General features: G+C 36.4%; 1 protein-coding gene across 11 annotated transcripts in view; it reads left to right on the top strand.

Annotated features, from left to right (window-relative positions):
• The window catches only part of TATDN1 (TatD DNase domain containing 1), a 52,064-nt gene that overhangs the window by 3,157 nt on the left and 34,264 nt on the right, over positions 1-14,643 (top strand). For 2 of the 11 annotated variants that reach the window (XM_077167628.1, XM_077167620.1), the window contains exons 2-3: positions 8,132-8,197; positions 11,229-11,278. In XM_077167628.1, the coding sequence (XP_077023743.1) occupies positions 8,132-8,197; positions 11,229-11,278 (116 nt within the window). Of the gene's footprint in view, positions 1-7,987; positions 8,033-8,131; positions 8,219-11,214; positions 11,279-14,643 lie in introns of those variants that run through there. The other 9 variants (XM_077167625.1, XM_077167629.1, XM_077167631.1 and 6 more) reach the window with 7 other exon arrangements.

Raw genomic sequence — 14,643 nt, 5'->3', positions numbered from 1 at the left:
AGTTTATAAAACAAAAATGTTACAGAACTCACATACTCATGGGAAAAGTTTTTTGGAAGACTAGAAAAAAATATTTTATTGTCTTAAATTGAACAAACAAAATCTTTAGTTACACCATAAAGTTAAACACATCTGAAAAAATAAAACAGGGTTAACTACTCCAAGCAGCACATCTCTGTATCCTGATTCAACTATTTTTGTGTCCTATTTGTAGTGCAAATAGAATGGTTCTAACATAATAAAAGCCAGGAAAGCAAATAAGCCAGCTATTTAAAGGAAAGAAATTAATGGGGAAAAATTACTGATCTCTACAGGGTGATATGCCACTTGATGTTCGAGTTCCCTGATTTCTCCCCTAATCAGAAATAGTAATTTTCCACTTAGCCTTTTTTTCCCCTCTTTTTATCATTCTCTCCCACCCCCATCTCCCACTTTATTCATTTCCAGGCTATATACTGTCTTTGGCTGACATTGCATACACCTTGGTTTTCATACAGTATTTGCTTACTTTATGAGTTTATTGCTGATAGAGATACTTCTAATAAGAACTGTTTTAAAAGATATGATCCCTTGTCACAGATCAGAACATTTTGAACAAGTTAAATATGTAGGATTTTTTCCATGCATATCTTTATTACTTATCAACCCATACACTGGATAAAGGGGTTGTCATTCACAAGAGTTTTTATAATTACACGGTCATAAGATGAAAGCTGTATAGTTATACAATCATTTTTCAAAGATCAAAGCTACTGGATGATAGTTCAACAATTTCAGTTATTTTCCCTGGCTATTCTAATACACAAGGAACTGAAAAGAAATATCTATATAATGAGTTAGTAGTCATCATCGTTTATTAAATCCTAACTTCTCAGTTACAGGTCTTCTCTCTTATTTGATCATTCTCTCAATCCTCAGGGATATCTGGGCAATGACCGTTCTAATGTCTTTGTGCTGAGAAGGGGTGTCAACATTATGGGGTAGAGGAGTGAAATTGGGTGATGTTCTTGGAGAGACTGGTACTTTTGGGTTTCAGGTCTTATCTGGCATAGGAGCCATCTGGAGGCTTAAAGCTTCTGAAAAAATAAACTTAAAAGGGCAGTGCAACAGTGGCTCAGTGGCAGAATTCTTACCTGCCGTGCTAGAGACCCAGGTTTGATTCCTGGTCCCTGCCCATGCAAAAAATTAAAAAATAATAATAATAAACTCAATAGGTTAAACTTTTATAGAGTCTTGGCTAGAACCCAGGGTATTCCTTAGGGTTTTTAGGAATATTGGTTGGGGCTTGGCATACTGTGGCAATTTGCTCTCTCTGGCTGAAGCTTGCAATGACCTCTCAACTCTATTTTGAAATCTCTTAGCCGCTGCAACTTTGTTTAGTTTCATTTCACTTTCCCCTTTTGGTTAAGAAGGCATTGTCAATCCCACCAAGACAGAGTCAGGCTCCTCTCTGGGATCATGTCCCACATTGCCAGAAAACTTAAACCCCTGAGAGTCAAGTCCCAAGTATCAGGGGAGAGTAGTGAATTTATTTGTAGAGTTTGGCTTAGAGAGAGGAGGGGCCGCATCTGAAAAGCAAAAGAGGTTCTCTGGAAGTGGCTCTTAGGCATAATTATAAATAGGTTTAGCTTCGTCATTACAGAAATAAGTTTTATAGGGCATGCATCAAGATTGAGTGTTGGCTTAATAAATTGGGAGTCCCTAATGCTTGAGAGAAATCAGGAATTCCCCAGATAGAGAAGTTTAATAGTTCCATATTTTTTTCAATCCCTCAAAGGATTTGCAAAGACTCTTTTATTTTCTGCCCCAAATACAGGAATGAATCAGAGTATTACAGTAACCTGTTTAGAAGAACAAGATTTCATTCCCTATTCTAGGTTCCATATAATTAGGCAGTTTAAAAAAATAAATAGGATCTTAACTGATTTTATTTTTGTAATGCCATAATGAGTCTTCTATACAAAATAAATTGACTCACATTTGGCTAGTCAATAATGCAGTCTTGGATTGGGATAACTAGCCACTTAAGGTGGCATGACAGTATAACTAATGTTCGCTAAAATTCCATTTATTGTTGGCATGTTACAGTATTTGTACTGTACTCAGTAATAATTCTTGCTATTATGTTTTACAGGGCTTTTGTGCAGTGAAAAGGCAAATCCTTGGGAGGACAAAATCCTACCAATGAGGGGACAGGCTCTGAAAGGCCTAGTGATTTACCCAAGACCATTTAGCTAATAAGTAGGAGAGCAAGGAATTCTGACAACAAAGCCCATTCTTTTTTTATTCTATTGTCCATTTTAGTGTATTTCTTGAATACTCTTATTTGATCAACTTGGATTTTTCTTTTGACCCTCTATTGTCTTTATTAGCTTCATCACTCTGTAAATATTAGCTGGTGAGTGGATGGGTAATCAATTGCAGTGGTTTATATCCCAGAGGCCTTCCAATAGAGGAGAGAGAACATCTTAGAAGATTTGGATCTGAATCACATTGGCTTCATGTAAAGAAGGTATTTGTCACCAAATTTCATGGCTCAGGTGAAGTAGCCTATTTATCAAAGACAGAAGCAACTTTTGGTAACCGCCTGAAAAATACACTTCAGACAAATCATAATGCCAGAAGAAAAAGGGCCAAGGGCAGTTAAGTCACCATTCTTGAAGAAAAGGAAGACGTTGGTGACAGGGACTAGTGCAGGGTATCCTAAAGCCTGGGATGTCAGAAGCTGAATGTGAAACATTGAGTACACTGACATAGAAAATGAAGGACTGAATCAAGAAGAGTTCTGAGAGGAAGTGGCATTACCTGGAGTTGGTCTCAACCAGTATCTGCTTTAAGGAGTGTCTATTCTAATTAAGATTCAGGCAAGGACAAGGAATAGCTTCATAAACTAAGCCTCTAAGCTAATCTTCAGTTGGCTTTTAAAATTAGGATCAGAAATGTATACCTGGTAAATATACCTGTCTTTAAGTTTCATTTGTTTTTCACTTTGTTTTCTAGTAAAAGATTGCTTTGAGAAAATTCTGATCTCTGGTGAACAAAGGGGAAATGGGCTAGAAGAGATAGAGGTGATTACTGTGTTCCTAATGATCAACCATGATGGGTGACAGTAGACTGAACCCCCATGAAGGATTATTTTAGATAGAATGGCCTCTCCCCATGCCCTAAGTTCCATTTCTCAATTCACCTCCTTCCCTTTGTAATTTAATTCCCTTACTTGGAAAGATTCCTTCTGATCTGGGCCATTCCACTGCACATCTATATTATATTTATAGTGTTAGATGATGTTTGTATGTTAATAGTGACTGTTAAAAACAAAAACAAACAAAAACAAGGTTTCCAATAGTTGGGCCCCACCTGATCCTGCACTAAACTGAGAAAAAAGTCTCTTGGTGAGAAGGTGAGTTTTATTGTCAGTGCACACACAAGGAACTGGAGGAAATCTTTCCATAACCAGTTTCCTATGATAAAGGGGGTCAGCCTTTTATCACTCAAGGAGACAAAGAAATGACAGGAGTCCAAAGAAAAACAAAATGAGAGAACAAAAAAAGTAATAGTCACAGGATTCATTAAAATTGAGTAATAGTTGCCTGCTTTATTCTTTTTTTTTTAAACCTTCTTATTATATAGTATAACATATACAAAGCAAAGAAATAAAAAGCAATAGTTTTCAAAGCACTCTTCAAGTAGTTACAGGACAGATCCCAGAGTTTGTCATAGGTTACTATACGATCCTCTCAGATTTTTCCTTCTAGCTGCTCCAGAACATAGGAGGCTGGAAGACTTAAAACTTTTTTTTTATCATCACAATCGACCTTTTTTCCTTCTCTCTTTTTTTTTTTTTTGCATGTAAAAAATAACATATATACAAAAAAGCAATAAATTTCAAAGCACAGCACCAAAATTACTTTGGGACATTTCAGAGTTTAACATGGGTTACACTTCCACAATTTTAGGTTTTTGCTTCTAGCCGCTTTAAGATACTGGAGACTAAATCAGTTTAATGATTGCGCATTCATGTTTGTTAAATCCTCTCTTCACTGTATAACTCCACCCATCACCTTTGATCTTTCCATCCCTCTCCTTAGGGGTGTTTGGGCTATGGCCAATCTAAATTTTTCATATTGGAAGGATCTGTCAGTAATATGGGATAGGGAGATGGAACTATCTGATGTTCTGGAGAGGCTGGGCCCTCTAAGTTTCAGGACTTATCTGGACCAGGAACCCATCTGGAGGTTGTAGGTTTCTGGAAAGTTACTCTAGTGCATGGAACCTTTGTGGAATCTTATATATTGCCCTAGGTATTCTTTAGGATTGGCTGGAATGGTCCTGGTTGGTGTTTGCAGATTATCATAGGTAACAGTGACTAACAGAAGCTTGCGTAAGAACAACCTCCAGAGTAGCCTCTTGACTCTATTTAAACTCTCTCTGCCACTGATACTTTATTAGTTACACTTCTTTTCCCCCTTTTGGTCAGGATGGAATTGTTGATCCCATGGTGCCAGGGCCAGATGCATCCCTGGGAATCATCTCCCATGTCACCAGGGAGACTTTCGCCCCTGGATGTCATGTCCCACACAGAGGGGTGGGCAATAATTTCACTTGCAGTGTTGGGCTTAGAGAGACAGCCCACATCTGAGCAACAAAAGAGGTCCTCCAGAAGTAACTTTTAGGCATGCCTATAGGTAGTCTAAACTTCTCTGCTACCTACATAAGCTTCACAAGAGTAAGCCTCAGGATTGAGGGCATGGCCTGTTGATTTGGGTGTCTCTAAAGTTTGACACAGTATCAGGGGATTCCCTGATGGTAAATTTAATAGTTCCATATTCTTTCTCCCATCCCTCAAGGCACTTTGCCAGTACCTCTTGATTATCTGCTTAATACACTCTAGGATGTATCCAAGCATTACAATAGCCTATACAGGATTAAAAATTCTTCTTATTATGAGCTCCCTGTGTTTAAATTGTTCAAATGAGCTATACAGATAGGTTGAGTTGGATTATGTGCCACAGAAAATTTCAGTTCCAGACCAAATAAACCTTTCTTCCTTTGGTCTCAAAGAGTATGTGTGGTTCTAAAATATAGACACTGTCTTCCTTATCCCAGAGTTCTGAATTACTTTAACCCCAACCTGGTCAGCTTTGCTTTTATGCATAAATGTCAGGATATATATATATATAACAACCTCTTGAAATCCGGAAGTAATAATCATCACTCCGGACTTAATGTGTCTGCTCTAAAAGCTTACAATCTAGGCCCCTGTTTCCCTATAAGCATTTTCTAAAAGTGACCATACCATTGTTCTTTTGTTTCTGGCTTATTTTGCCTCACCACATGTCCCACGTGTTCATTCACATCATTGCATGCCTCAAGACTTTGTTCCTTTTTGTAGCAGCACAACCTTTGTTCATAAGTATAAAGTATTTACACCAGTATACCCAGTTGTAGCTGAAATTTGACAGAAAGAAAACATAGGTGAAAAGGTCTGTTAATAGGCAAATCCAGCCCTCCATCCCCCCTCCCCCAGGAATTTAGGGAGTTTCCTTCTAATGTTAAAGGCTCGCTAACAAGTGTGTCTTTTATGGGAGGCATTGTTACTGCCAGTGGCCACCATAATCTGACTTTGGGTCTTGTTATTTCTCTTGTTCCCTTGTACTCTACAACAGAATTTATCAAGAGCCCACTTGATTTAGGGGACAGGATAATTTTTTCTTCTGGGAGATTGTCCATCGTAGGAAGTTGGGCAGCATCCATGGTCTCCATCCACTAGATGCAGTTGAAACCCCTCCCCACCCCATGCACATTCCCACTTGAGGCAATCTAATCTCCATGGCCAAATGTCTGGGGGAAGGTTGCTACAAAATCACTTTCAATTGAGAACTACTCTATAGGCACAGCAAATCTCTTGTAATCATCAAGATACAAAATATACTTATATGTGTTTATGGGGTGTCCTCCCCCTTCTTCAGCTTGTAAAGCTTTATGCTTTCTTCAAAATCCAGTTCTTCTATCAAGCTTTCCTCATCACCCCTGCCAAAACAGTTGTAACTAAGTTAGGATTTAAGGGATAATTATGGTTGATGAATCATTATTTAGATAATCCTTTTTGGCTTTCTGGTATGGGGTAGACAGAGGGAAATACCTGAAATCTTTGAACTGTAATCCAGCTGCCTTGACCTCTGATTGTATAGCCTTTATCATGTGCCCTTGTGATTGTAAAAACCTTGTGACTGACCCTCAGTTGTACCCATTTTACCCACTTTTAGACTTTGGAGTCTTGTGATCACTGAAGACACACCCTAATTTTTATTAGGGGCCTTGGGTCAGCCCAGAAATAATCCACCCCAATTCCAAAGTTATCTTGATAACTGAAACTGGATCGAACCAAAGTGGGCCCCACCTGCCATGCACAGTAGCTTAGACTTTAACTGATGAGTTGCCTATACCTCATTATAATACTAAAAATCATGCCCATCTTATTAAGGCCTCCATTTCCTTACATATATTTTGTGACTAAGCATGTAATCAGTCTGTGCATGCTTAATAATGAGATCACCTCTAATACATCATCTGGAGCCATTATGTTCATTATCCTACATTATCCTAAAACCTGCCCATCTTTTTTTTTTTTATTAATTAACGGAAAAAAGAAATTAACCCAACATTTAGAAATCATACCATTCTACATATGCAATCAGTAATTCTTAACATCATCACATAGATGCATGATCGTTTCTTATACATTTGCATCGGTTTAGAAGAACTAGCAACACAACAGAAAAAGATATAGAATGTTAATATAGAGAAAAAAAATAAAAGTAATAATAATAGTAAAAAAAAAAAACCTATATCTCAGATGCAGCTTCATTCAGTGTTTTAACATGCTTACTTTACAATTAGGTATTATTGTGCTGTCCATACTGCCCATCTTTTGATACTATGAAACTAGCAGAATTACTGCAGTTCAGGGAAACAGATTTTGGGGGCCAATAGGCAATCTATTCTCCTGCTTCGTGCCTAGCAATAAGTTGTTTCTCTCTTTGAAACCCCAGTGTCTCAGGAATTGGTCCTTATGCACATCAGGCAAAGAATCCATCTTTTTGTCCTGTTATTGTTCCTGTGCACCCATGTACTTAATTATTTACAGATTAAATATTTAGAAAGCTCCTACTATGTGCTAATCATTATGCTGGGTTCTCGGAAAACACCAATGAAGCAGACATGATTTCTTCTCTTGTGGTTCTTACGTTCTAGCTTATTGTAATATGACCATTTGTAGTGCCCATATGGACTCTATAAACTCTTGAAGGGCGGGGACCAGGTATTGGATATTATTCATTTCTGTGTCCCTTAACTCCTTACATCATATTTGGCAGAATTGGTCTTCATACATGAAATAATTTATTCCCTTCTCTGAATATTCTCTCCTTTTACCTATTCATTGCAAATCTGGGTCCTTGCCAGTTTCCAAAGAGACATCTTGTCTCCAGATGTCCCCCTCAAATCCCACCTTTCACAAAGATGCCAGAATGAGAGTCCAGAATGCAAATCTTACTCCCCTGCTTAAAAACTATCAGTGACTCTTGTTCCCTCTGGTATTTTAAAGGTAAATATCTATAACCTAGCTGGGTCTGGCCTCTTCTGGCCAGCCCCCTTCCTACACTTCTTTCCAGCATTATGTAGCTCTCCACTAGGCATTTTGTACCCCTGAGGCTTTGCTCGTGCAGCCTCCTCTGACAGGAATCTCCCTTCTAACTTATCCTTTAAGATTTAGTTCAGGGGTCATTTCTGGAAGCCTCTTCTACATCAGTTACCAGACTAGGTAGGATATTCTCATTTTGTGTCCCACACTACTAGTGCTTGCTTCTCATATTTCATTACTGTCTGTACTTGTATATATGTTTTATTTAACAATAAAAATGATTACCAATTCTGCCTTGAGTTTCTTGAGGGCAGGAATGATACCTTACTCATCTTTGTATTCCAGGTGTCTAGCACAGTAACTGACAAGTGACTGTGTTTGAGTCAGTAAGTAAGTGTATCATGAAAAATTTATTAACAGATTTTATTTCAAGTAGAAGTTTCAAATAGAGATTCATAATGATTAATCACTTATTTTTGCTTTCCATAGATATTGGTATCAACTTGACAGATCCTATGTTCAGAGGAATTTATAGAGGAGTTCAAAAGCATCAAGGTAAATGTTTCTTATATTAAGGTAAATAGCATCTCTGTGTAAACAAATTTTCTATCTTAAAAAGATCTTGAAAAGTTCTTCCCTCTGAAATATTAAAGGACTCATGCATCCTTGTCAAAATGCAAGCTGTTGGTAAACCATGATTGTGAATGTTTATAAAGAAACTATTAACAAAGTGTTAATCAAGCCCTTATTACATGTAGAATGTATAATTTTGAATATGGAACTTTAATCATATGTACAAAGCAAACAACAGTTGGCTTTAGTCATTCTAAAGCAATGGAACAGGGCACATAATCTAAAAATCACTTAGAGTTGAATATTAGTGTATCTAGCTTTTTGAAAAACATTTTCAACAGGTGACAAAGTAGGAATATGATTCAGGAGGAAGCACATTACTGTCTGACTTCCCTATTTCGCCTTCCCCCTTTCTGTCCAAACCTCTTCCTAGATACCGACCATATATACAAGTGGAAATAGATAGTAATACTTCAGAAATTGATGGGAAACTCACCCAAAAGGAAAATGGCTAACTTATATCCAGTTCATTCAAAAGGGCTTTTTTGTCAGCTGAGATGAAAATAAGAAGGAAATGATGACAACAATAAGTTCTTGAAAGCAGAATTTCTCCAATAATCTGTGGATATTGCCTCAGAAAATTAACTGTACTTATTATTATGTAAATGCAAACAGGAAATTTAGTTTGTGGTTATGGATGACATGGAACTGCACACTTCAGCAAACTAAATCAGGACTTAATCTGGCTTCTAGGTGGTACTAAGCAAAGGCTTCACTAAATACAGAGGATGTTGGATGCCACTTAAGAAGAAAGTTAAATGTTAGCTTTCATAAGCCTTACTTCAAAAAGTAATGAAATGAAACTTTTCTATTTCATTTAGAATTTTAGATGATATTTTTATATGTAACTTATATAGTATAGTTTTGACTATTAAATAAATTACATGCTGTTTTGCAACTTTGAATATGTATGTTTGTATTTGTGTGTTCAGTATTAGTATTATTACACTTTATAGTATCTGGCAAAACTGGGTACTCAACTTTGTATAAACTAATTAAAGGTGATTTTTTTTGTTTAGAAGAAAACATTTTTTAACTTTTTTAATGTTAAATATTACATATATACAAAGAAAAGAAAGAAAATGCAATGATTTTCAAAGAACACTTCAACAAGCAGATACAGAACAGATTTCAGAGTTTGTTATGGGTTACCATTCCACTATTTCAGATTTTTTCTTCTAGCTGCTCCAAAGCACTGGAGGCTAGTAAAAGTATTTTTTTTCTTTTTTGTGAAAAATAACATCCATACAAAACAATAAATTTCAAAGTACATTACAACAATTAGCTGTAGAACAGATTTCAGAGTTTGGTATGGATTATAATTCCGCAATTTTAGGTTTTTACTTCTAGTTGCTCTAAGGTCCTGGAGACTAAAAGAAATATCAATATAATGATTCAGCAGTCATACTTGTTTGTTAAACCCTATCTTCTCTGTATAACTCCACCATCATCTTCGATCTTTCTCCCACTCTTTTAGGGGTATATGGGCTATGGCCATTCTAACTTTTTCATGTTGGAAGGGGCTGTCGGTAATATGGGATAGGGGGATGGAACTGTCTGATGTTCTGGAGAGGCTGGCCCCTCTGCATTTCAGGATTTATCTGGTCCAGGGACCATCTGGAGGTTGTAGGTTTCTGGAAAGTTACTCTAGTGCATGGAACCTTTGTAGAATCTTTTTTTTTTTTTTTTTTATATGGGCAGGCACCGGGAAACGAACCCGGGTCCTCTGGCATGCCAGGCACGCGTTCTTGCCTGCTGAGCCATCGTGGCCCGCCCCCTTTGTAGAATCTTATATAACACCCTAGGGTGTTCTTTAGGATTGGCTAGAATGGTTTTGGTTGGGGTTTGGCATGTTATGGTAGGTAGCAGTGTCTAACTGAAGCTTGCAGAGTAACCTTTCGATTTAACTCTCTCAGCCACTGATACCTATTTGTTATACTTCTTTTCCCCTGTTTGGTCAGAATGGCATTGTTGATCCCTCAGTGCCAGGGCCAGATTCATCCCTGGGAGTCATCTCCCACGCTGCCAGGGAGACTCATCCCTGGATCTCGTCCCACATAAGAGGGAGGGCAGTGATTTCACTTGCAGAGTTGGGCTTAGAGAGAGTGAGACCACATCTGAGTAACAAAAGAGGTCCTTCATAAGTAACTCTTAGGCATAGCTATAGGTAAGCTAAGCTCCACTAACATACATAAGCTGGTCTAGAAGAAATTTTTTAGCTACTTTAGAAGTAATAGTAGGTGAATTCCAATTACAATGGCTGTGATATTTAAATATGAAATCAATAAGTAGATTTTTATTATATAATTACAATTATATAATTGAGTTTTGCTGTCTATTTATTTTATGTCTCTCTATGCTTAGTAATTACTGTTGATCTCCCCCAGAAAAGTTTGGGCTAATGAATTTGGGAAAAAAGCAAAAAAAAAAAGTCAGGGAAAATAAAAATTATGTTTCCTTAATAGAAATACAGCATTAACTGAGATTTACAAAGAAATGTTACATCAGATCTTGGGAGGCATTGCATGTTACTCAGAAAAGCCTTTGTAAAAATAAACATAAAATTTATTAAAAAATTCAATACCAGTAAGATTCAAATTTAAGGCAAGTGACTTAAATTATAGAGAACTAACTCATCTTTAGTTTGAACCTCCTGATTTTTGTCACTTTCTCCCATTTTGTTCAACAGAATAAAATATGCAATTAAATGGACAATTACTCATCTAGTTGGCTTTATATTGGGTCTTTTTTTTAAAGATTATTGCTAGCTGTATTATTATATAAATACTCATCAAATAATATTGATAGATTTTGATTTAGTAAATGTGATTGTTTCTGTGTGTTTTTATGTGATTGTTTCTGTGTGTTTTTATTTCAAGAAGGGATAACTAAATTATAGGTAAGTGAATTTTTATTTACTAGGTTTTCTTAATGTGAAGTTCATCTTTTACAGATGACTTACAGGATATTATAGAGAGAGCTGTCCAGATTGGTGTTAGAAAGGTAACATCTGTTTATTGTTGTTGTTTTGTTACTCTTGAGGGTTTTTTTAAAAACTAAATTAAACTAAATTTTAGTTAAAATTCTGCAGAATAGAGGGAAAGAACCAACACCACACTTGGCACTTTTGGGTATCAAGTTCCTACATGCAATATTAGTAAGTTAATGGAAATGAAATATCAAAATATTCTGTTTATAGGCGTTTAAGATACACAAACCTCATGGGTTTCTTCCATATGATCCAAAATGGAGTAAATGGCAAAGTCTCTGAAATTTCTTTTAAAACCTATGTGGATCACCAGACTTCTTAAAAGGCTTCTACTAGTAAAATATGTAACATAATTTAGCTGTGTTAGAATTAAACAATTACCAAAACAGCATTATCTGCCACCAAGATTAGCTTTTTATAGTGTGTGTATTCAGTTTCAATAACTTTGAGGACACTCTAATTGTTACAGTAATAATCTGATCATCAGGAAAATTGCTGCTACTTTTGAGTCCCTAAGCAAATGAATATTAGCTCAGTGTCAAATTCTTGAATGGATGTTTTTTTAAATTAGTATTTTTTAAGATAACAAGCTAGTCCACAAATGCACACACAAAAATAAGCTTTAGTTCATAGTGTGCTAACAGAACCCCTAATTCTAGTGCTTCTAAGTTGAAAAAACCTGTTTTAAAAAGTAATGCTGCAGAGTAAATGAGTCATAGAGTCTCCAACTCTAAAATTGCACTGGTTGTTGACAGTAATGAACATCACTGTTTCAACATTCCTCGTTATGTAGTCATTCCCTTCCCGCTTGGTAAATCACTTTACAAAATGTTTTTCTGTAAACTCTGAAATATTGAGCTCCTCTGTCAGCCATGAATAATTTAATGTTAATATTTCTAATTGTAGACATATATTTAAACTGCTGACTTAGGAATGAGAGAAATGAAGTGACATTTACTTGGACATAGCTCTAAATTGAAATTTAACTCAACATTGCTACTTCGCAGTTACATTGTAATGGTTAAAAGGATAGTTATGGCATTGTAAACCCAGGTTCCAGTCTCAGCTCCTTTCTTCACATCTTTATAATAACATGGCATTTCATCTCTAGACATGTTTGCTTATCTTTAAAATGGGAATGATGATTGTACCCAATGGGTTCTCTAGAGAAACAGACTCTACAGGGAACACTCACAAATATAAAATTTATAAAAGTGTCTCACGTGACCGTGGGAACGCAGAGTCCAAAATCCGCAGGGCAGGCTGTGAAGCCCACAGTTTTGATGGAGGGTCTGGACGAACTCCAGAGGAGAGGCTCACCAGCCGAAGCAGGAATAGAGCCTGTCTTTCCTGAATCCTCCTTAAAAGGCTTCCAGTAATTAGATTAAGCTTCACTCATTGCAGAAGACTGACTCCCCTTTGGCTGATTACACATGGAATCAGCTGTGGATGCAGCTGACATGATCATGAAATGTCCTCATCACAACAGACAGGCCAGCACTTGCCCAACCAGACAAATAGGTACCACCACTTGGCCAAGTTGACACATGAACCTGACCATGACGCCAACTTAGAGAGTTGTTGTGAGGGATAATTAAAATATTGAATGTGAAGCAGTTGGTATTGTACTTGGCATAAAGCAAACAACTTTCATTATATATATCATCCTCTAAACTGGAGGAAAATATGCCCTCTAGTCTTGTTAAAGTTATTATAGATAAAATAAAAAGTAGACTTAATTAAAAACTATTTTACATGATTGCAATACTAGATGCAAACAGCTGGTCTAGTATTAATGAATTAATGTTATTAAGCAAGAAAGTTTTTCCAATATTTTTGTTAATATAGCCTATGTTTTATAGGCGTTGAAAATTTAAGTATGACTGTAGAATCTCTGAATACTCAGTACTCAGTGTCTAATCACATTAGAAGGTTAAGCCCATATATGGAATCGCCTGTCATTTGTACTTGCCCCTGTGTTTTGTACATTTTCTCTTTAGATGTTATATTAGGATTCTCTAGGGAAACAGAACTGATGGGAAATACATACATATACATATAAAATGTAAATATTATGAGATTTTTATAAGAATTATCTCACGTAGCTGTGGGTATGGTCACGTCCAAATTCTGCAGGGGAGGCCACAAGCTGGGAATGCCGATCAGAGTTTTCAGTGAAGTCCTCAGGAGAAGCTGGCCTGCTGAATAGATGGAAATTCTCTCTTCTGACTGCTCAGAGCTTACTTTTCCCTTTAAAAGCTTCAGCTGATTGGATGAGACTTCTCTCATTGCTGGAGGCAATCTCCTTAGTTGATTGTAGATGTAATTAGCCATAGATACCATCAAGTTACTGATTTGTCCACAAAATATCCTCACAGTAACAATCAGGCCAGTGCTTGCTTGACCAAACAACTGAACACCATAAGCTGGCCAAGTGGACACGTGAACGTAACCATTACAGGTGTGTACCTAGAACAGAAACTCCCAAAGTATGCTTTGAAAAATATACATCAGTATGCTTAAATTACTTTTAAACAGACTGTATAATCCATCCAAATAAATTACTTCTTTATAAGAATGTGCCCTTTAGGTAGCACTGCCTCAGTAATCACCAACATGTAGCTCAGTGGCATTTTCAGTTTAACAGATTAGCAAAGATGGCTTTCTGATCATTGGGTAGACTCTAATGGCCGTCTATATAGAAGCATGCTTATTGCCAGGAGCCACAAATTTCTCTTCAAAGAATTCATCAGTATATATTTACCCAGTGATTCTCAAACTTTTTTGGTCTTAGAACCCCTTTACATTCTCTAAAATTGAGGACACCAAAGAGCTTTTGCTCATATGGGTTATTGTCTGTTGATATGTGTACTGTATTAGAAATTGAAACTGGGTAAATTAAAAAATATTTATTGATTGATTCATTTGAAAATAATAATAAACCACTATGTGTTAATATTTTTATGAAAAATAAGTATTTTCAGAAGGAAAGGAAGAAAGAGGGGGTAAGAAGTATTTTCCAAAACAAAAAAATTAGTGTTATAAATGAAATTATTTTCTATTTTTTTAGATTGCTGAATTTTCATACAGTCTATAGCCATATAGTTCTTGTTGTCAATTTGTTGTAATATCATCTGTCATATAGTCCCTGGAAAACCTCATTGTACATGGGTGACAGAATGAAAGTGGAAAAGGCAAATAATATCTTTGTATTATGATGAAAATAGTTTTGATCTCACATATCCCTGAACCATAGTTGGAGAACTGTTGAATTAATCACAGCTATTGAGATACTAATTTAGACTAACCAAGATTCTAAATTCTGGGGTCTTATTCATTTTTTCTTAGCGTATATGGTCTCTACCACAAGGAAATTGTT

Source organism: Tamandua tetradactyla, chromosome 6 (assembly GCF_023851605.1).
Source record: "Tamandua tetradactyla isolate mTamTet1 chromosome 6, mTamTet1.pri, whole genome shotgun sequence".
NCBI classification, from domain to species: Eukaryota; Metazoa; Chordata; class Mammalia; order Pilosa; family Myrmecophagidae; genus Tamandua; species Tamandua tetradactyla.
This window is presented reverse-complemented; position numbering and strand designations above follow the sequence as displayed.